At 36.7% G+C, this 23296-nt stretch overlaps 1 protein-coding gene across 7 annotated transcripts in view; it reads right to left on the bottom strand.

The window, feature by feature from the left end:
- LOC108244521 (protocadherin-15) overlaps nt 1-23296 on the bottom strand; it is a 189349-nt gene that overhangs the window by 130261 nt on the left and 35792 nt on the right. For 3 of the 7 annotated variants that reach the window (XM_017430853.2, XM_037973641.1, XM_037973640.1), the window contains exons 1-2: nt 21997-22830; nt 4773-4891 (exon numbers count right to left, since the gene is read on the bottom strand). In XM_017430853.2, the coding sequence (XP_017286342.1) occupies nt 4773-4863 (91 nt within the window). In that variant the 5' untranslated portion in view covers nt 4864-4891; nt 21997-22830. Of the gene's footprint in view, nt 1-4772; nt 4892-21996; nt 22832-23296 lie in introns of those variants that run through there. The other 4 variants (XM_037973639.1, XM_017430798.3, XM_017430834.3 and 1 more) reach the window with 3 other exon arrangements.

Here is a 23296-nt window from a genome sequence, read left to right as displayed (position 1 = left end):
GCTGTTTAATATTAAACAGGGCTGTAGCCAGAGGTTCAAACTGCACAGTCTTTTATCATTTAAAGTATGCCACAATTAATGAAAATGATACTATTACATCACAAATATGGTGATGAATTTTTCTTAAGTTTGGCAATTGCATGTGACCCATTTACTGAAACATATTTAAACAGAACTTTTGTTGATCTTTTGCGTCTACTACATGAAATGCTTTGAAATCTCAGTAAAAACTTAATAAACTGAATGCAATTGGTAGTACAATGTCTTGACAAATGGACACCTGGGCATACTGCAACATTGGAAATCAAACCCCCAACATAACTATTCCACCACCAATCCACAGCTGTAAAAATATTGCAGGTAGTAGATGTTCAGACGTGTTGCAACAGAAAAGGCCAACTCTGAATACACAGAAAACAGAATGCTGTGTTGCTGTATTTCTGCAGTGAATATGCACATGTACACACCACGCAGCTGGTTGGAAGTCAGCCTAATGAAGTAATGCGGAAACTCACCCTCTGCTAAAACAATAGCTGGAATTCTCTGACTCAGCTCCTTTTTGTGGTCAAGGAAAATAAAAGCATAAAGACTTATTTTTAAATTCATCATTTAGAGAATGTAAAAATAGCAGTTAAATTGCAATGAAGATAGGCTGTGTTGTGTACTTTTTTGCATTATTTCTGCTCTGGGAGTATAGAATACAATCACTGATTCAGACTCTCAAAAAATTTCTTCATTTTTTTAACAAAATGTTAAGTGGGACTCTCTGTGGGACCTCTTGCTTTAATTGTCCACATGCTCTCATTTTTATCGGTCACAAGTGATGCAAACTGTGTTTATAGTATGACATGGAAAAAAAAAATACATGGTGACCAGAAGAAGGTAGGAATGTGCAGCTGCTGCAGCTACCAAAGAGAAAGTGGTGTAAATGAGAAATTTATGCCAGCAGTATTGTGTAAGTTACTGGTGGCATATAATGGAGGACAGAGGGTATTCTTCACTAATGTGTTATCTTGGGCATACTTGTCTTCACTTAAGACTGACCCTCATTGCCCTGCCCTCTTTGACACTTTTTTTAAGGTTAACCACACAGACAGCAGGGCAAAAGCTGCAATCACACTCCAAGTGCACAGTTCAGCACACACATGCTGACACACTGTGCTCCAAGATGGGCCTGTTGGTACACACTGCAGGCAGCTCGAGCCCCAGCCTTACAAAGAGTGCCCCCCGCCCACCTTATGAAGCCCAGAGCGTGATTACAGCCTAGTGGTGAACAGATTAAAACCCCTCCACCTCCCACTCTCTCTCCCTCCACGACTCCCCCACGCCACAGACCTCTGCTGCTGCCAGACACGGTCTGCACATCTGGCCCCTAATCAGACGAGCCCAAAAATAGACAAACAATTGTGGGTCAGAGTGGATGTGCAGATGGGAAAGGAAGGAGCATGCATGTCACAGGCAGAGGGATGCAGAAAGAATGAGAAAATAAGGAAGGTTGATAGTGAAACTGTCCACAGCCATATTAACAAAAGCACCTTTTTCTACGCACCATCACGACAGAGCACGGTTGTGTGTTACACACATTTAGACATCTGGAAATGTGAATGGGAAAGAGTTGGAAGTATGGGCAGACACTATCTGTCTGCTGTGCTTTGGAGTGGAATTTAACCTTTCATTAACCTTTATTAAATGCTACAGCGCACTCACACAAGAACTGATGGACACTTAGAAGTGCAGTGCAAGATTTACACACATATGTGCAGTTAAACATTTGTCTCTGCCGATAAATACTAAAGAGCCTTCAGTAGAGTTACAGCAGGGTCAAAACCAAATGCTCCAGGTTAGGAGAATATAAAAGTATGATATACAGAAAAAAAGATTATTAATAGAAACTGGAAGCTGCAATCAAATTGAGGAATAAAACCAAATGACATGACACTGAATGAATGGTGAAACAGAAAAAATCAGACACAGAAGAGGCCAGTGTATGATTATCTTTTTTGTCTTTCTTAACTTGAGACTATTTTTAATATTTTTGGTTCTGCCGATGGATACAATTCTAAAAATATTAAAAAAAAACAAAAATTCTGGCAATTAGTTATTGTTTTATTTTGCTAGGCAGAAATCAACCAGGAGCGTGGTTCAAAAAGCAAAAAGGGTGTCCTAAATTAGGTACAGTAGCAGAATTTATGAAAGAAAAGATGAGGAGAGAAGTGCTGTGGGAAGGGAAAATCCCTGCTATAATGGAAATCATCTGTGGGTGACAATGAGGGGCAAATGGGTCAAAAAGCATGACAACCACTCTCAAATATACTCCAACTCCCTAGCCCAACTATGACATTAGGATGTCGTTTGCTGGCACACTCAGATCCAATCAGGTCATAATTATTTCTGTTTGTAAGCAGTCAAATTAGAAGCTGCAGCCATAATCATAATCAGTTAAATAAAATGACAAGATTACAGGGGGATGTCAAATGTAAACAAAAATGCAGGCATGAAAATTAGACAGAAAAGAAAGTTATTATTTTCCTAATTTAATAACAGTATGCACTTTCACTAAGTGTATAACAATAATCACACATTTGGTGCAAAATTAAAAAAGTGCAAGTCTAAAAAAGTATAACTATTAGCATAAGAATCCTGTTTGGTGTACTTTGTGATCTAGACACATTAACTTTAAATTGTCTGTATTATTTTTAGTTCAGCAAATAAAAAAACACCTTCAAGTTGACATATACTGTGTAAATGTAATTACTTTCATTAGATGTTTCTTTTTTTATTGTATTTATATTATAGATTGCATCAATATTGCTTACTGAGTGACACCACCTGTTCCAATTATATTCTAACAATATATTAATTCAGGACACATTTTTATCAAGTTTTTATGAACGGTCAATTCTCTGCTTGGTTAGACCAGATATACCACAAACTCACCTCTTTGTGTAACTCACACTGAACACAAATTATGTATAATTCAAATTAAATTCATTCTTGTTACACTGTTACACATATATTTTTAATTGCGACATGACTGGATAAAGACACTGAGAAATGTCTGCAAGCCGCAAGAAAAATGTTAGAATGGGTGGCTTTAAATATTCAAAATCTTGTACCAGTGACCAGAAAAGTAAAATTACATCATAGATAAACATTGTGAATAGTACAAGACACACTTCTCATTTTCCACTGAGATAACCAAGCTCTCGTTCTTAAATTGCAATGAGTAAGAATTAGAAAGACAGAGGAGAGCTAACAGAGAACATTTGCTCAAGAAAACAAACATTCTCTGAAGCAGAGAATAAGCCTGCATGTCAAGCAATACCATCAGGTACTTACAATAAATAGAATATTTTCCCACACAAACTAAAGCTGTGAAAGAAATTATCTATCATTTTTAATGAAAATATTATTGACTTCCATTGCTGCTATGTATTGATTTATTTGTTCCATCAATGTAAAAAAACATTTATAGATGCTGTCAGAAGCAATGCCAGTATCCCATTGGGTTACAACTATTGGAGATTGGTCAGTGAAGAGCATTTGCAAAAGAATCTACAAAATGTCTCAAAATTATCGCTGGGATTTTCACTTTCCTCACATAGGACGCAGAGTTGTCACGGGCATCTTAAACCTATGTCAATCTTGTTTTTGAATTCTAGAGTGCTAAATCTGTATTTTGATATCCGCACATGAGGTGGGAAACAAAATAACATGTTCCCTGCCTAGAATAAAGTTCTGCAAGCTGTGCACATGAAAAAAAATTGGGGCTCTCAAAATACTCAGCACACTCAAAATTCAGTAAGACTGCAACTGAAAGTTTGCCTATTTTCTCACAGTCTTATGTCTCCAACTAATGTCCAACAGTTGCATCCCAGTTAGACCTCAAGAGGAAAAATGTAGAAAATAAATCAACCAACTGGTGACCACATTGCGGTTCACCCCTCCACCCCCAAAAAGGGAGTCCTGCTTTTATGAAACATCATAAACGTTCTGTATATACTGCCAATTTTCTTTAAAAAAACCCAACAAATTTAGCCAAGTAAATCTTGTCCAAGAGCTGTAGGAGATTTAAAACAAACCTCAATTCATAAACATCTTAAGGAGATGTTTATGAATTGGAAGGAAGGAAAGAATGAAGGAAGCAAAATAGGAAGGAAGTTGGTAGACTTTGTGAGCACATCTTAAAATAACATAAATCAAAATTTTGCCATTCAGTCAGGTACTCAAACATATCTCTAAGTGTGTGTGGAGCATTCTGCCGTCCCCATGGTTAAAAGACCTGCCAATCTCATGCAGCTGGAATTCACTTTTAACCGGCACCTGCTACAGAGTCACTGAGTTGTGACTGCGGATGCTGCGATTCTCACTCTAATGTGGGAACTTCTGAACTACAAGGGGAATCCTCTTAGTTTGATCAGTGAACTGTGTAGGGAGAAAGTTGAATTTAAATCCTTTCTTTAAATAATGACTTCTAACTTTAAATGGGAGGGTAGAATTGTGAAAAGCAACATTATCTGTACTGTGGAACTGGGAACAGTGTTGGAAGCTTACTTGAGTGTCCTGGTCATTTGTAAAATAAATCAATAAATAAAAATTGTTGAACTCAAAACAAACTTCTATAAATCCACTTAGTTGGCACAGATTAAAAAAAAGCATCCAAATGATATACAGAGAGAGAAAAAAAAAAAAGCATCTCGCAAATTTGATGTTCCCTCTATGCAGTCCTGGGTTTGATAACGAACAGACCTGAGTGTGATGGCTGCTCATACCTTCTGTGTTCTGGCCCCAGCTGTAGGTGAGCAAAGAAAGGATTGCCATTCCTGTCCCCAGCCATCTGACAAGCCACCACCCCCGTTGCATCTTCTGTCAAGCCTTATTGCCAGCCCACCTGGATGAAAACAAAACAAAAAAGGGGGGGGGGGAAATGACTATTTGTGCTTCAGCAAGTGGTCAAGGCTTCTTGCATGCACAGCTGTGACCAACACTCATGCAGACAAACTGAAGCATTTTCATTAGGTCAGTGTATTTCTGTAAAACCAAATGCATCTGCTTGTCCAGTTTTGCACATGTTTAAAATTTCACTTGATATTTTGTGTGAATTGAAAGTTAATTATGATACTACTCAGGAAAACAGTCAAAATTGAATTTGTCAAACTTCCATTGAATATAAACTGAAGTGATTCTCTCATTTGTGCTTCATTCCACGAGTTGAAAAACGTATTAAAAACTCACGGCAACCAATATAAAAAATCAGCTCCCATTATAATCACTTTGTGCATCCATTTCAGACACAACCTTTCCTAATTTTTATCTTGGGAGGATTCAGAGCAACTAGCAGTTGCATACCCCTATGTATCCTCATTCAAAATTCATTTTAATATATGTTTATTTAGATGGCACTAATTTTCAACAAAAGTCACCTCAGAGCATTTCACACTGTATTTTTCAAAGTAAATCCACATAGAAAAGGTGAGAAAAGCCTGGTTAATTAGCAAAGTCGATCGCTGTGCATAAGAGCTAATGTAAGAGCAATGAGTGGCAACAAAACTAAATAGTAAGAAAAAGCAAGCAAAAAAAAAAAAGAGTATTAGAAGCTCGCTTCTAAACTTTTATTTTCCAGCTGACAAATAATCATTTACAGCACATTTTCTTGTAACTGATCGCAACCTACATTCCTGTTCAATTCACTGCATCTGAGTGAACTGAGGCAGAATATTTTAAACAGACCAGAAGAAATTAAAAACAGTGGTTTAAATCAATGGAACTGCAGGACAAAAACAGATGCATAGCACCTTGCTGTCCAATGTCACAACACTGTCTGACCACAGCCACAAAATGCATCTCTGTTGATATGTTAGCTCCATACATTATAATGGACCGCACAGACAAACCTCATTTAAAGCAAGTATACCTGTTGAGGCTGAAAAGAGCATAACAAGCAGACGGAGCCTTGTTGTGCAACACAAACAAAGTTTCATAACAGACAGCTGCCGCTCTGCACTATTGAAGAAGGCTAATTGATGAGGAACAGAGGGGTTGTATCTGTCTGTGCTTTTTTTGATGTCACACCTTCCTTACAATGTTTTTTTTTTTTCCTGAGAGCTGGCAATAAGCTGTGAAATCAGCTTTCATAGCACATTCTAAGGGCAATGAGAGGCAGCTCAAAAGCATGAACGCCTTCTTATCAAAGCTCGTTTGACAATATCAAAGATCTGACTCACATCATTGGCATTTCTTCATTTGGAATGGTGATTTTGCTCCACATTGCTTCAGTCATTTTAACACATGAAGGCTAAACCCTGTCTGGGGTATCATTTCTGAGCACAGTCCACAAAATCTCAAAATATCTGTTGATGACTGATTTTGCATTGACATAAATACTGGATGTATACCAACACACACAGACACAAAACATTAAACAGATAAGAACAAAAGCATGTAAAGCAGCAACTGTCATCCACATGCACTCAAAGTTATAATGAATTGCCTATTCCTTTTCATACACAGGCTTATTTTCATTGTTCTGACTTCTTTGAGATGCACCATTAAATTTTATTGGGCAGTTTCATTTTGAAATGTTTTAAAGATCTAGTCTACCAATTCTGGCTGTTGCAAAAACACATTTACAGCTTTTAAATAATTAGTAATGGATCTAGGAATGAATATCAGTCTTTACTTTCAATCAGATACAATACACTATATTCTTCAGAGGAAAGAGCCTTCTCTCTTAGAACAGCACTTTTGTTTCAACTCATGCTAAAGAACTCCTTCGCCAATAACATAATGATAGATAGTGTTGCCAATTAATTTCAATGGGAATGTGGCAAAAGGCTGTAAAACAAATAAAAAAAGTCATACTATTTCACTAGATGACATCATACATTCAGACAAGCTTGCATTTGCAGAAAGCAGTGACGGCTGGTTGATGTGTATATCTAAGCAGCATTATTCCAGTTACTATTTTTGACTTGATGTGCTGTCTGATGACAGAAACAGCAAACCTATTTAAACATGGATTTATTTACATTTCAGTTGAATTATAGCAGTATTTTAGGGCAGAGGTGGTAAACAAACAAGTGATATCTTCTAACGCTGCATGGCAGTAGTTAAAATGCAATTCTTTTTATTGGCAGTACTTTCATCAATACTTTAATAGAAAATATTCAGATAAATTGTGGTTTCATTCTATGTTTCCGAGCTCTGTTTGAAAACAACAAGGCTTTACTCTTTGACTACGTCACTGAACCCTGTGTGGAAATGTCCCTAATTGGATATTTCAAGGATTCATTGCAACATTGTGTCTTACTTTCCTCTCAATCTTTTCGAACACGCACCCAAACACATTTCATACTGCTCCAACATCTTGCATGAAAACTCTATGAACAGCAGGAGTCTGCTACATTCTGTTCTCTTATAGAGCAACAACAAGGGTGATTTCACACTGGTTTCCTATTCACTCACTGCCCTCTCATCTCTTGGGTTCCCAGTGGTGCTCCCTTTTTGAAGCAGATTTGATTCCTCACATTTGTACATCTATCTTTCTTAAGAGGGCCGACTATGATTGCTTTGATCCCTTTCACAAGAGAAAAACTCAGACCTCAACAACCAGCCACCCTGAAGAGAGAAGTCATTGCTTCCCGCAGCTTGCTGCAAATCTTCTCCTGGTTGACATGGGAACACTGTACGCCATTTACATTGGCTAATAACAATTCTCCTGCAGATTTCATGAGCAGGAAAGCTCAAGGTTGCTGATTGAAAGATGAAATCAAAATAGATCCCTTATTCAGTTGAGTAGTTGTTTTGTGAGTCACATATTGGTTTACAAATCATCCTTTTTGGTAGCAAATGTTTTGATGGCACTCTAAGAACAACAGTGAAGTTCCTATTTGCTCTGGTGCGAATCATTCCAAAGTAAATCAGTCATCACTACCTTCACGTTGAGCGTTTCTGTAAAATACAAACATCCTATATCAATATAATATCTCATCTATTTTATCATTTTAGTAAAGATGGAAGAGGACTGAACTACGAAGAAAAGATGATGATTAAAATAATGTTTGAAGAGGCAAATGAAGCAATCATATTTACAGATTGCAAGGTTAGAAAAAAGACTACAACTCTTTTTTTTTCCCTCCTGCTTCAGTTGATGAGATGTTCTAAAATCAGAAGTCAACATTTTAATCAAACATTTAGGAACCACTAACATAAGTATACTTAAAGATTAAAGTTTGGTCTTTTGAAAGTAGGAGTTACATTTAATACCAAACAAATGTCAGTGAAGGTTTAAAATCTAAAAAAAAAACATTCATGCTACAGTTATTATCACCTACCGCAGGAGGATGAAAGTGGAGGATAATGTTTTAGATCATGTTTTGTGTGTGTGTGTGTGTGTGAGTGTGTGCACATTATTGGATCGACATCTACAACTGATTACCTTTTCAATCAGTTTTACAGCGGTTGTGTTAAAATGTGGTGTAGTTATAGCTGAAAATTACTAATAACACACTACACACTCACTTATTGGGTGAGGTCTTTGCTCAAAATTTTTGCATTATTGTTGGAGTCAACCCTATTTCACTGTTAGCTAAATTTTTAATGAACTGTTGGGTGCATCTTAAGGAAACTTTCAGAAAGCAGTCACTGGATGCATATCTACCACGAGTTAACTTTTGGAGTCAATCTAGTTCAACATGGCCACCACAGCCAACCAATATTAGCCAAAAGAAAAATGGCTATAACAAAGTCAGTTTAACAACAAAAAAAAATAAAAATATACAATGTTAATCTTTCACACAGCATTAAGACAACTTTAAAATTAAATAACCTACCAGAAGTCTAGAAATTCCCCTTGAAGCAACTGAACATTTAACACAGTGTTACTATAGTATGAAAATTGAATAAAATAGCGTTATGGGATTTATGAACCATTTTGCCATTTTTTTTCTTTCTTTCTTTACATTAAACAGTCGGCTCTTAAGAATACCAGGCATAAAATGAGCATCTTCAACAGGGATCATTGAGTCAGGGTAGCGATGATGTTTCATTGATGTATACAGCTGCTTAGTAGAGACGCTGATGTAATTTTTATTTATTTATTTATTTTTAATAGCTGCAGTAAGACTGTAGGGTTTTTGGGTAGGTCATAAAAGTATCTGTTAAATATGTAACTACACATTTAATCACAGCTGAAGCACAGCATGGTCCAGAGGTAATAAAGCAAAATTACCTGATATAATGTGAAAAATGTGATTGTGTGATTTTCCACTCACACAATCCGTTCCCTTATTTTTGAGTTTATGCACTACAGTAAAGCAGAGTTTAAAGGCTGGTGTTGAACTATGTGACATTAAAGGATCAAGACTGTAGAAACTAAATTTTTTCACCAATAAATGTGAATCAACTGTGACTTAATTTGCATGTTACATATATATATAATCATTTTAAACATACTTGAGTATTAAAACTTGAATCATTTTAGAAATTAGAAAAAACTCTGAGCCTTGGCATTTCTACAGGACCGGAATCGAACAGATAAATGGTTACCAGGACAGTGATTGGGAATCTTATTTAAAGGTAATAAATGTTTTTTTTCAGTTTAATGGCATACAAAATTTAACCTAGCCACAAACACAAAGTTACAGCTTAGATCTAACTTGGGTATGGAAACGGCATACAGGTGCATTTATCTGCTGCTTTACAATTTGCATCCCATTAAGCCTCACACTCAAACACCAATTGCTGCACGCTACAGTGGTGATCTTACTGTTTGAGGTTCAGTGCTCAAGAACACTTCAATGTGAACAACAATGCTTTAGCAACTGAACCACAGCCACCTATTACTGAGGGCATCTTATGTGCATGAAATGGGAAATCTAAAAGTAGAAAGTTATGGAAACACAGCTTTCGAGTATGTGACCAAGTTGCCTTACAGTGAATCACCTCTTTGTCATGAGACTGAGACTGCAAGAGGATCCCAGCTTGGCAGCAACCACAGAGTCAAACACGTAATACGGCAACACAACACCATCAGTTCAACTCTAGTGTGTAACTCAAAGCTATGCAAGGTAAATCCACCTGATACCACTTTAGGTCAGATCGCTCCATGACTCACACATGCACAGCTCATCTAGAAAATCCACAGAAAGCCAACAAACTAATCAAACCAAAAAGGGGCTGTTAATTTTATAATTAGGTGGGAAAGTGCAGATCTATACCTACTGAGGGAGGCAATTATTTTTACCAATGATGGCCGAGTGCTCTATTAATGGCAGTGATTAGTGCTGGATAAAAGACGGGGCAGAACAGTAACATCAAGCTAGAAATCACATTCAAATAGAAGACAGAAAGAGATCAGGCTAAACGCCCAGAGAAGCAGCTGGTGTTAGACCCTTATCTCTCTATCTTATGTGTTTATCTGCGTATCCCACCTGCAGTTCATAGATACAGAGTCAATTCATTAACCGATTACCATAAGGTACTGATCAGTGAAAGAATGAGAGTTTTTTGTAGGACACTGTGACTCATGCTCTGTACTGTTGGTCTAATTCTAGCTATAAATCCTCACAAGTTGAACTGCAACTGGCAGTCAGAGTTGATATGAAATAGTCTGTGTAATATAAGACTGTGTTGAAATAATCAGTGTTTAACAACTAGTTAGAGATATTTCAACCATAGAAAAGGAGATAAAATAAAGTTAAATCTCTTTTGAAACAAGCACTCTGCTATTAAAAAAATGTGTTTTAATATGCTCCTAAAGTCACCATAAAAAGAAAAAAAAGGGCTTTACACCTCATTAGTTTTTCCATTTTCCATGCCATGAAGCCACCATTTGAAATGCCTAAAAATTACATTTTTAATAGATTCTTCTGTCTAAATCTCATTTTTACTTTCTTCAATGTAGAGCATCTCTGACAGATCATCTTAAAAAGTGGGCTTTATAAAAAATATGGTCTATGTTTTAAAATAAATTATGTGGCTTCTTTAGCAAATCAATTCAAGCAGATAATAGTTCAGTTCACTGCAATAACTACTTGCCTCTACTATAACAATGTGATATGTTAGGAGGCTTGTAAAACAGTATTTTGACAGTTAAAAAAATGTGTTAACAGTAGCATAAAGTAAGACAGATTTGACAACATAATCACAAGCAGCTGCCTAATTATAGGTGTTTAAAAAATAGGTGTACAATACAGAATTTCTGTTCTGAAAATATTTGTTTTGTATTTAAATGGTTCATTTACACTGTGTAGCCAATCAAAAAATATTTGATTAAATCAGATAAACATGCTCATATTATTTAATAATGCAGCTTCAGGCAGTTTTCAAGCAGCTTTTACTTGTTTAGAAAGCCAGAGTCAGATGTTTTGTGATCAAATTAAAACAATTACAGTTTGCTATGACTTTAGAAATACAATATATACATGGATAATGAGCTCAGTTTGCCAAAATAGCACAAAAGTATCACAACTGATCAAGCTTCATATTTTGTGTAAGACACAAATGTGTTTAATTGTGCATCCCTATTTTACACTAGCACATTTGTGCTGTGCTGTGCTGTAATTATGTGCAACTATTCTATTACCGCACTTCCTGAGCATAAAGCAAACCTTGTTAAAATACTTAAAATACCACAATAATCAATATTAATATCATCATTACCAATAGCACATACATTGAAGGATTTGGTCAGGGGCTTTAAAAAGCTCTAAAATTCAATTTACTTGTTTGTCTTTTGCCACTAACACCACAGGTGCTTCCCGATGCAGGATGATGTAATTGCTATTATGAGATGAGTGATTCCTGAGTGAATGTTCACCGTGTGATTTTGGCTTTGGGAGAGAGCAGCCTTGAGCGAGCAGTGATCTCCATGTGCACTTGACACAAAAATGAAAACCTGTTATGCAGTTAATATTCATTCGGCTTCTATAGTTATGTAACATTTTTATTTTTTTTCCCTTCATCCCACCTGTGTCATAAGGTGATGATCAACCAATTTTCCCCATAAAAAAACACGCTGAGTGCTAATGTCAAACAGACACAAAGAGGCTCGGATATTTAGCCTGGACATTTTGGCAGAAAAAGAGGTGATATGGAATGGAAAACGTAAAAACACCATTATGTGATTTTGAAGTGATTTTGCCTGCAGCAATATATATATATATATGTTTGTGTGTGTGTGTGTGTGTATTTATATTTTTTTTCTGACAATTGCTTTGAGTGCTCTTATAATTGCTTTGATTGCCTGGAATCGTTTAAAACATGACAAACCTGGTGCACTTCTTTGTGCAATGTGTTTGCAGGAAAAAAGAACAAACAATACACATTTGTTCCTGACCCTGCTTGTCATGGCCAGAATGACATTGACTTAACAGATTTCATTGAAGTTTAAATGATAAGTTTTATAAGTATTTATGCATATATTTTTGCACAAAAAAGGGAATATTAGCAAAACTTTGAAGAAATTGCTAATTGCTCCCCTTGACTATGCTAACATCATGGAAACCATTAGGTTTGTTGCCAGACCAGAAACGTTACAAAATAGAGAAGTGCAGTGCAACAGAAAGTGTGCACATTTGTATGCACTCAAAAATGCACGATTTGGTCTTACAGTGTTAAATAGTTTTGGTATTATAGATGTACACATACATGGTAAATGCACGTCGTTAATTTGGTGTTACATACTGAAGAGGCATTTAGGGGAGCTTTTCCTGAACTGAGCCAAATGATCTGGTTCACTAATGGGCAGAAAATCATAACAATCTCTAAAGACTGATTATTTTCTTTAAGTCACATCAGTGAGGTCTTCCAACATTACCCGAGTGGCCATCATTAGGTACAACCATTAGGCATAGCAATGATTGTTTATAACACTGGCAATTAAAGTATGTTATTGAAACTAATGACTTTGACTTTTTGCATACACATCTACACTAAATAAATTGAAATTTCATTCTCAGTTAAAGAGGTTAAAAGTTAATGACAAAGAGGGAACAATCACTGATTATTGTTCATTTTGATGCAATATATATATATATATATATATATATATATATATATATATATATATATAAATAAATATTAGACAGAAATAGTCTGATGGCAGTTATCAACCATACAGCCAGCAAGAAGTGATAGCTATGGTATGTAAGGGACCAGATGACAAGGAAGCAGGAAAAATCAGTATGGTATTGTTAAAAAAAAGAAAAGTGATTTCAGCTACCATCTTCGGATAAAGTGAAAACTGTATAATACATGTGTATAATGCATATCCATTTTGTACTGTATACATAATACAGAAAATATAGTGCAAAGATGTTAGGCATGTTTAAACAAATATTCAGAATAATAAGAAGGCAATGAATTCAGCTGCTGCAGCCAAAGTCAACAGAGCCTGGTGGTCTAAAGCTCCCACTTTCTCAAATTCAGGACAAGTGAGACTCAGATCTAAGAGGCTCTAATCCCTCAGCCTTAGTCATCTCATGACCACATTATAATTCTCTAAACCCTCATTGAGCTCAGTCCGTACGGGAGCCATGGCCACTCTGCATCTGCTTAGCATCAACAATGACCTATCCATGTCACAAGGCACGCTGCTGCGCACAATAGGAACCACTTAGTCACATGGTCTTAAACACATGCGGCTGATGCCACACAAAGAATAGATTTTTACTTTTGGAAATCTTTCACCATGGTGGGCTACTTTTATACCAGCTAATCGCAGCATGGTGGTGACTGTCACAAGGTTTCCTCTAAAAGTTTTAACACATATTCGAATGACTAATCTTTGCGAGACAGACTGATATGCTGTCAAAAAGCAAAGCAATACAATACAAGGAGTTGTTTCAGTAAATTACTAACAGAGGGATTAAAAGAGGTCAGCAAAACCACACACCACTGATTGTATTTCAAAAAATCCTCCTATGGCAGCTCCATTATTGGATAACATTGCAATTTTGTATGACTGGAACTCATTTTTAGATACACGGTGAACTTGATTAAGATGCATAAAATCAAATTTATATTTCCAATTTAAAAGCTTGTATAAAAGGTAAGTCAGCAATCATTGTTCGGTCCACACTTTTCAGTAAATTTGTCTAACTTTTTCAAAGACCCAAAAAAATTTATAATGAGTGCAGATGTGGAATAAAATGACTCTTATGTGTCAACCAGAGCTGTACAATATGAAAAAAACAAGCAAGAATATTATTACTAAATATGATGAAATCAGTTGTGATAAAACCTTCCTTTTTTCACTCCTATCTTTCTGTTCTGTTATCACTGAACTCACAACACTTTCTGTTTACTTTAGCATCTCAAATACAATCATCCGAATCGAATGTGGGCTTCAAGAGCAGGTAGTCAATTGCATTAGACAAATACATCTCTAGCATACAAAGTATGTCGGCATGGCACTTAGAATATTTCACATAATATTTTAATGCAGTCCAAGCAGCTCTTTGTGATATTGACATTGTGTTTATTCTTACTGTGATGGCAATAAAGTTTTGAAATATATATTATATTTTACATTTTTTGTTGTTTTTTGCAGCCCCAGTGTCAACCCAATTGTGAGTACTATTCAAGTGAATGCTTTAGAATTTCTAGACTTTCTGAAAACATTTTTTTATTATTATTAGGTGACCACAGCAACCATATATTTCATTTATAGATTTCCATTATTTTAGTGAGTATATACAGTATTTTAAACATTTACAAACAAAGCTCATGGAAGAAGAACATAGGGTTTTGGAGTTTGCTATTAAGGAATCACAGATCAGATAAAATATCCATGTTAGGTTAATTAGTGACCCTAAATTGCCTATAGGTATGAGTGTGATTGTGAATGGTTATCTTGACCTGTGACTGTGACCTGTCCAGGTCACAGTCACAGGTGCCCAATGATGATTAGAGGCATGCAGTAGCTCCCAGCTTCAATGAATAGGAACAAGCAGTTTAAGAGAATTAACCTGACATCAAGACAACACCAAACAACACAACACATTCGAATAGCATTAAAAATATGCAGCATTATTATATAAATATTGTAATTTGGAGTTCTTGTTTATTCTCAAAACCGTGAATTTTTAAAAAAATCAATACTTAAGTTATTCAAATTGAAACTTACAATCTTGATGTCTTGTATAATAAAACCACTGCTTTCACTCCTATCAGTAATTAAAAATCATCATTCAAAGTAGCTGGTAGTTGGTTGCTAAAATAAGCCCTGCTAATGTTTTAAAATGATTTTCAGATTAATTGTTCTGACCTTTAACTGGGTAACATGATGGTGATGAATACTACTTGGCTGTGAACCACCTAAATATCTGCTACGTGGCCACATATACAGTACACATAGGTCTTTAACTTAATTAAAACAATCCTAGAAATCACAAGAATATTTGCCTCAATTGCTTTTCTGGTAATGGTTATCTTTGTCTTTTGGTGGTCTTTTTTCATTGCATGAGTGTTCTTCACATCACATTTTATATGTTGCTTAGAATAGTAAAAAATGCAATGAATACGTTGAAACATTATCACCATTGAAATATCAGTAAGAGCAATATAAATATCACAAAGGGCTGGTTGGACAGCAATAAATCATAGGCCATTATATCTCAGGTACTATGCATTCATGTTTTGCATGCTAATAATATATTTGGTAATTCCAACAGACTCTGACCTTGATGCCCACACCTAGTGTAGATGATGGGGATGACAGAACAGAAAGTGAGGAGTGGGGAAAATGTAGGTTATCGCAACTGACATGCAATATTAAACAATAATATTGCAAAGTGCAATTCTTCTAAAATTGTGCAGCCCTAATTTAGAGCAACGTAATTAAAATTTCAACTATTCAATAAAACTATGTAATAAAATAGAAAAAAAATAATCTGAGGAAAGCAGGGATAAGCTTAATGACATTGTGTCACAAATTAGACTGTAACAGTGACAAATGCCGTTGAGAAAGTTCAGTTTACACTGAAGCGCATCACAAGAATCAAAACACGCTTCAAGGGGATTTATGCAGTGATGACAGCATCCACAGAAGTAATGCCAGAAACTCACTAGTCAACATAGATGGAACACACCCCGTCAGACAGAAGACACAACAAACAAATAAATAATGCAAATGGCCTCAATTCAACTTTCAATTAGGGTCTGTATTGCTCAGCTCGTCCCGTTGCAAAGAAATCAATTCAATACTAAGTAAACTAATTAATGGCCAGTAAAAGCCAGGACCATTTACTCTTCAAGCCAGTTTCGGCTAACAGCTCATGACATTTCAGGCCCTTCTGCTAACATTCTTTGGCTGTACTATTCGACTTTTATCAATACCAATGTCTCCTACAGGTTTATCAAAGGTTACTTACTTTTCTGCCGTGCGCTGTGATGATTTAAGCTTTCATCTGCTTATTTCTGATTGAAAGAAGCTGATATGTCCTTGAGATGTTCCTTCAGTTGAAGCTCCAATTCTGTAGTTTCAATGTTGAAATGAGGGCAAGGTATTACCACTTAGAACTATAATGAACTGAAGGTCGAGTCAAAGTACATGTAATATACAACATCAATATTTAGCTAGTTTTCCTGATATAAGTGGACTGTGATTTAACTATTTCCACTCTATTCCTAACAACTGTAGTTCTAAATATTGATTGGAGGACACAGATGCTAACTAGAGGTATACCAGTTGGCGAATAGATCAGTTAACCAAGCTGATTAAAAGGCAGGCATATCTGTGGGCAGTTCTATATCATTCCACTTGACTACATTTGAGTACATGCTCTTTGGTCAATGCCGTTCCATAGATGGAATGCCTTTCACAGCAGGAATGCTTTTTCAGTACATCACTCGCAAACCCAAAAGGAATTTCTCCAGCAAATAACAAATTTTTCACAGAATGGAGTATTTGCCAGACAAAATAGTACAAGAGTAATTATTTTCTACCATAGATTTATACCATAATATTGTACATTTATTTGTTTTTCTAAAAAATATTACTTTTAGATAATTTAATGCCTAGGACTGCCTTCATAAAGAACGTTCAGTAAACTGTAGCACAGGTATGCAGATCAGTAAACGCAAGACTAAGTTACTGAATGTTATACATTGTTCTTGTTCTTTTGGCTCCTCCCTTCTTTAGGGGTTGCCTTAACAACCAAACTCGCTCAAACAGTTAGGCAATTATATATATGTAAATATATATCCTTTTTTTTTCAAATCTAGTGTAATGCAATGAGCTGATTTTCATCCTGGTATATAAATTGGGGAAAGAAAGGTTCTGAAATTGTCCATCATTTGCCACTAAAAACGCAAAACAAAACAAAATAAATAGACAATAAAATTCTTACAATCTTAAATTGTCAGAGAAAAAAAAATCCCCCTAAAGAGTAATGGGTTATATTAAAAATGAAGGCAAATACTATTGTCTTACACTGGTGCAGAGACCACATTGCCATTTTTATTATCATAGCAGCATGATGTACTGGTTCTCTACTAATAGTTTCCACTTGCATTTGCATTCCATTTGTTTCGTACCACTACAGGTGGTGGATATGAAATAGAGAGTTTACTTTGTCTGCTATCTGACAGAGCTGCTGATCTGATAATGGTGGTCGTACTGTGCAGTATCTGCCCTTCCCCACATGGAAACAGAGAGGTTGACAGTAAATCATAACACAGGCTTACTACCCACAGCATTTCCTCTTAATGTGTGAAATTCCATCAGTGGAAACCGAAACACCAGGACTAAGGTGAAAAGAGAGAAAAAGCCCTCCACAGTCGCTCCAGTTTCCTCATCTTCTCACTATGCACTAGGGTCCAAATCATTTCAGGCATCGCTACCCACGAGTCTCTTATCAAATAATATTGAAAAGTTGCCCCAAAGTGTCCATTGTGCATACGAATGAAATCGTATTTGCTGTATGATTATTAAGTTACGATAGTAATTCGCTGTGGGAAAAATGTTTTGTTTTTTTTTATCCTACAATGAAATCTCATTTTTAAAAACTTACCTTGATTCATCACTTTTAAGAAAATGTAAAAAAAAAAAAAGGTTTCTGGTTTCAGAAAATATGAACATATATCGAGCCCAACTTATAAATGCTGTAAAGTTTAGCCTTTAGGATTCTTTGTGTGCCAGTGTATCTGTCTGTTTCCAAAATATCTCATAAACCACTGGATGAATTTTAATAAAACTTGCAGAAAGTAATCAATGGATGTACCTCTCCAACTGAGTAACAATCAGTCAGTCCAATTCAAGATGGTCGCCACAGCTAATCAATGTTAATCAACACAAAAATGGCTATAACTCAGTCAATTTTACAGATACTGAGCTAAAATTTGATGTGGCAGTAGCTGAGAGTCATTCACAACACATACTCTGAGCGTGAAATCTCACAATATTGCAGACTTTGGTTGCTGTACAATTATTTTAAAGGGGATTTTTCTAAATTAAAGTACACAACCTTCAAGTCAACAGTTTTTAGACAATTAAAGACTGCAATGATGTTGGCATTGCTAAGCTAACAAAGGCATAATGGTAAATGGTCTGTACTTACAGCACCTTTCTGGCTAACCAGGCTACTCAAAGCACTTTACAACACAATCTGCCCTCATCTACCCGCACACACACCTCTGCAAAGCTAACCTGAAGTGCTTTAAATCATGTTCATACACCTATGGGGTGCACATTAGAGGCAAAGAGGGGTTCAGCGTTATGACACTGACATGTGACTGCTGCCAGGAATCAATCTCATTGAAGGACAACTGCTCTAACCACTGATCCATGGCTGCTGCATTAGCATATGTAGTACTAATGTGTGGTTTTACGCATAACATAAACTTAGCCTTAAATTAGCTTTCTTTTGAATCCCCAAGACTGTTTTCTAGCTTCATGTCTCAAGGGAAGTGATGTGGATGCAGTGCTATTTGTTACAGCATCTGAAATGCTTTTTGAGTCAGATGCTGTAGCAGACAGACAAGGTTAGACTGTTAGAAAGTTGTGGAGTTGAAGTACTTATTTTTTTTTATTTTATCACACACAGAGACACATATGACTGCTGTGAACATTTGTTCTAAAGAGATCACTAAAAGGTGCTTCAGACTGTGGGATGTTTATTGTTAACCATCCTATCTCAACACTTCAGTACAATAATCTAAACAGCTTCTCTATCTGAAGAAACCTTAGTCAGGCTGAGAGTGACCATGTATGGAATGTTGTCTCAATTTGACTGCCACCTATATGCACAGCATCCAGCAGTATTATATTGTACTTTATTGTAAAGAATAACAAGACAATTTTTACTTCTGAAAACAATTTGATGGACCTAATATTATCCTCTCTGCTTCACTTCTGTTATAGGACTTTCACCACCTCTTTAGTTGGCTTTATTAATACTTACAGATAAGCCACCTTGAGCTGCCTGACTTCCATTATAACTGTAAAAATGGTAGATAACTTTTGCCATTCCTGAAGGTCGAATCAGAAGTAAAGCTCTATTATTTTCGCAGCAATGACCAAAACTAAAATGCATGAGGGGGCTTATAGGCAGTGACTTATTGTCAATAAACATGGATCAAAGGAAACACGCAAAGTAAGAAATCCTGATTGAAATTCTTGTAATCGTAAGAGCCTCAGCAGATAAATCTGATTTGTTTCTCAAATCTGATCTGTGAGGCAGACATAGCTTTGGAATCCCCATGAATTGGGATTCCATGGTGCATATCTGACAATGATAGGAAAGCAACAGTTGCAGATACCATGGCCAAATTAGTATATTTTATTACTGTAATAAGCTGTCAAAAAAAAGCAACAACATGGCTTCACAGATTAGTCTGACGTGTTTTGTCTTGTTTATAGAGTTGATAATGATAGTATCAGGTCAGGTAAAACATAAAAAAAAATGCATTTAATAAATTAGAACATACATCTTCACTACATATTCAAGATTGGATGCATCAGCAGACTAAAGCCTTTAAAGTGTCAACAGAGTTAATGTAAAAATGAATTTGTAGTGTGTTTATTGCTAAAAAACACAAAAACAAAAAAAGCACTTTAAAGCGTTCCATAAGAAAAGGGGGGAAAAAATGTGTAGACTCACAAAAAACCCCTAACTCAAAGTTCACCTGCTCTTTTTATGCTTTTACAGGACTTAACAGTAAGGCAGGGAATCTTTTGATCTGTCAATGCAAGGACAAGTGCACAGAGGGTTCAAAGTGTCACAAACAGCACAGGAAGTAGCTTAAAGAGCTGGCTCTGTCATTAATGTCATTAATTATGCTTGTTCGTTTGCTGCTTTGGCATTTTTAGAGGTCCACACAGCGGAAGGCCTAATCTGGCATTACAAAGAGTCTTAAACAACAACAAATTCACAGTAAACATATAATGTATTTCGTTTTAGCTTCAAATATTTGCAGAAATAAGCCTCCCTTTGAGTCCTGTGTTATATTTATCGCACACTGCCAAAAGCAATAAAGATTTGGCTTGTTTCTGTGTGTCTGCATGAGCTTGTTTGTTTGTTTGTGTTAGCAAAATATTTCTTAAGCCAGAGGTTGGATAATGATGAAACAAGATGCACATCTACACTTGATTAGCTTTTAAAATAAATCAAATACAAGATGGCAGCCATACCCAAGCCAATTTAGTGAACAGAAAAATGCAAAAAACAAACAACAAAAAAAACAGCCAATGTTACAGATATTGAGCTCAAATTTAATGTGGTAGTCACTGAGCATCATTCCCAGCACATAATCTGACTGCTAACTTTGGCCTTAACTGTAGGTGCCAACCTTGTTTGCCTGTTAGCGAAATATCTCATGAACTACTGTCCAGATTTTAATGAAAACTCTCAGAACCTAACCACTGACTGGACATCCATCCATTCATCCATCCATCTTCTTTACCCGCTTCCTGATTGGACATCTACAACTGATTGTCTTTTAGAGTTTCCCCAAATTAAAATGACTCTCACAAGTAAGAAACCTTAGCAAACACAAAAAAATTACTTTAATTTAGAGAGTTTTGCAGATATTAAGCTAAAATTTGGCTGGTAGTAGCTGAGTGTGCCTGAGCACTAACACATCTTGAGATATCGCTCAATATTACATTAGATTATGCATGGCATCATTTAGACGGCTTGACCAAATTGGTTAACTTTGTCTTTTTTCCTCAATAAATGATCTTAGTTTAAAACTAAGGAGGCTAGGCCTTTAATCCCGGTAAAGAAAACATTTATAAAGTTGTTGTTGTTTTTTTTTCTTTCTTATTTGTCTTGAGTCACAGCACTCACAGTTACATGGTGTTAATGTGGCTTTAAACTGCACTTTGCTCCATGCGCTTCTGCTATATTTGTGGAGAAATTGGTTTTAAAGTGGATGGATTTTTCTTTCATTGGAGCTATTTCAAATCTATAAAATGTGTAGACTTTGGACCAATCAGTCCTGTTACTGTTGCCCTGAGAATATAGGCTGATGCCTATTGAATGAATGAAGCTTTTGAAGCAAAGAACAATTTTTTGTCTCCTTCTGCTCTCACTTGAAGGGAGATTTATTGCGTAAATGTGCGCTTTTTAATGCAGAAATCAGCTAATGAACTAATATACGAAATGTCTCTAAAACGACACTAAAAAATGCCTGTTCTTAGACGTAATAATGAAAAAGAAACTGCCGCAGTAAATTGCCTGTTTAACCGAGCACTTTTCCCGTTGTTAGTCTGTCCCCATCTCAGATAATCCACGGTGAGCGCTGATGCCCTCGGTTACTGTTTGAAAACTTCAACCTCCGGAGATTAGACGGTGGCGTGGAGTTTACAGGAACCTGATTACTCATGACACGTCGAGAAACCGATATGATGCGGCGAGGAGGATGCACTGGAAATGATGCAACAAGCCGCCCCGATAATCCGCGGGTTTGAAGAGCGCATTTCGCGAGAATGTCGCGGCAGCCGGCGCGCGCGGATCCTCGCAGTCGCTGCAGAAACTACAGTAAACGCCTTACCATGTTCAACTCCAGAAGCGCTCAGCAAAACACGGCAAAGGAGGTAGATATCCCGGCTGTGGGTGCAGCAGCGGCGGCAGCAGCCTCCTCATCAGCACTTTGGTACCCAACGATCCACCGGGGCGCTGCAGCCTCAGCCTGGCTCTGAAGCTAAATAACTGCATGGATGGAGCGACCCGGCTCCGGTTCTCTGCCTCTCTCTGCTGTCATGACGTGTGAGGCAGGTAATCTTATTACAGCGGTCATGAAAGGTGAGTCGGGCTAAAGCTCCGCTGCCCCTCCTCCTCCCACTACTACTTGATATGCTCCAGCCCACCTCATGTGGAGATAGATTATATTCAACAGGATGTCTTCCTGTCTATAGGAGGGAGTGTGTGGGTGTGTGCGCGGGTGGGTGTGGAGGGGGGGTCAACATATCCGCTCATAACTAGTCAACTTGTTCCACAAGGTTTAGTTCTGAGGGTCAACAAGAGCTTTTCACTGACAGCTGTCAATTATTTCAGAATTAAATCCATTAGTCGGGTCTGCCTGCACCAACTGGAGCGAGAGCTGAGAAAAATAACACCTCTGCAGGCAGTTTCCTATAATTCACCTGTCACTTTGCAACAAAGCTGGACTTTTCTTGCCCACAGCTTAACCACTGTCATGAAAAAAGAAAAAAAAGAAAAGAAAACAACAACAACAAAAAACACCATCAGTATGGTGTAATGGGCTGTTGTGCCGATTAAGTCCCCAAGAATGGTTGCAGAAATAGGCCTAATTAATAAAGCAGCTCCAACACAACAGGAACAGGAGGGGGTCTTCTCTTCAAAGATCATGGGAGCGTCAGAAACAAACAAAAACAAACAAAAAAACATGCCCTGAAATGCAAAGTTTATTTAAATAATTTGCCTGTTTTTTTTTTTTTTTAATTAAGACTTTTCAGAAAGCCAGAAAAAAATTTAAGGCCCTGGATGCCCCTGGAGCGAGGACTCAAACCTCCAACCAACCGTTACAGGATGAACCCCTACCTCCTGAGCCACTGCCGCCCAATAAAATGACAGAGTTGTAGCTGTTTCAGTCAAACCTTAAACATAACATGAGAAATCTCATCTTTACCTTGTGTGATCTCGTTAGTGCTCAGAGGATGTGTTGTGAAAGACTCTCAGCTACTTCCACATCAAATTTTCAGCTGAGTATTAGTAAAACTGACTGAGTTGCAGCCAGTTTTTCTGTATACTATGGTTGATTAGCTGTGGTGGCCATGTTGAAATGGGTGAATAAGTTCTAGTTGTACAATCAAAAATTCCTCTGAAAATTT

This window comes from Kryptolebias marmoratus, linkage group LG22, assembly GCF_001649575.2.
Source record: "Kryptolebias marmoratus isolate JLee-2015 linkage group LG22, ASM164957v2, whole genome shotgun sequence".
NCBI lineage: Eukaryota > Metazoa > Chordata > Actinopteri > Cyprinodontiformes > Rivulidae > Kryptolebias > Kryptolebias marmoratus.
This window is presented reverse-complemented; position numbering and strand designations above follow the sequence as displayed.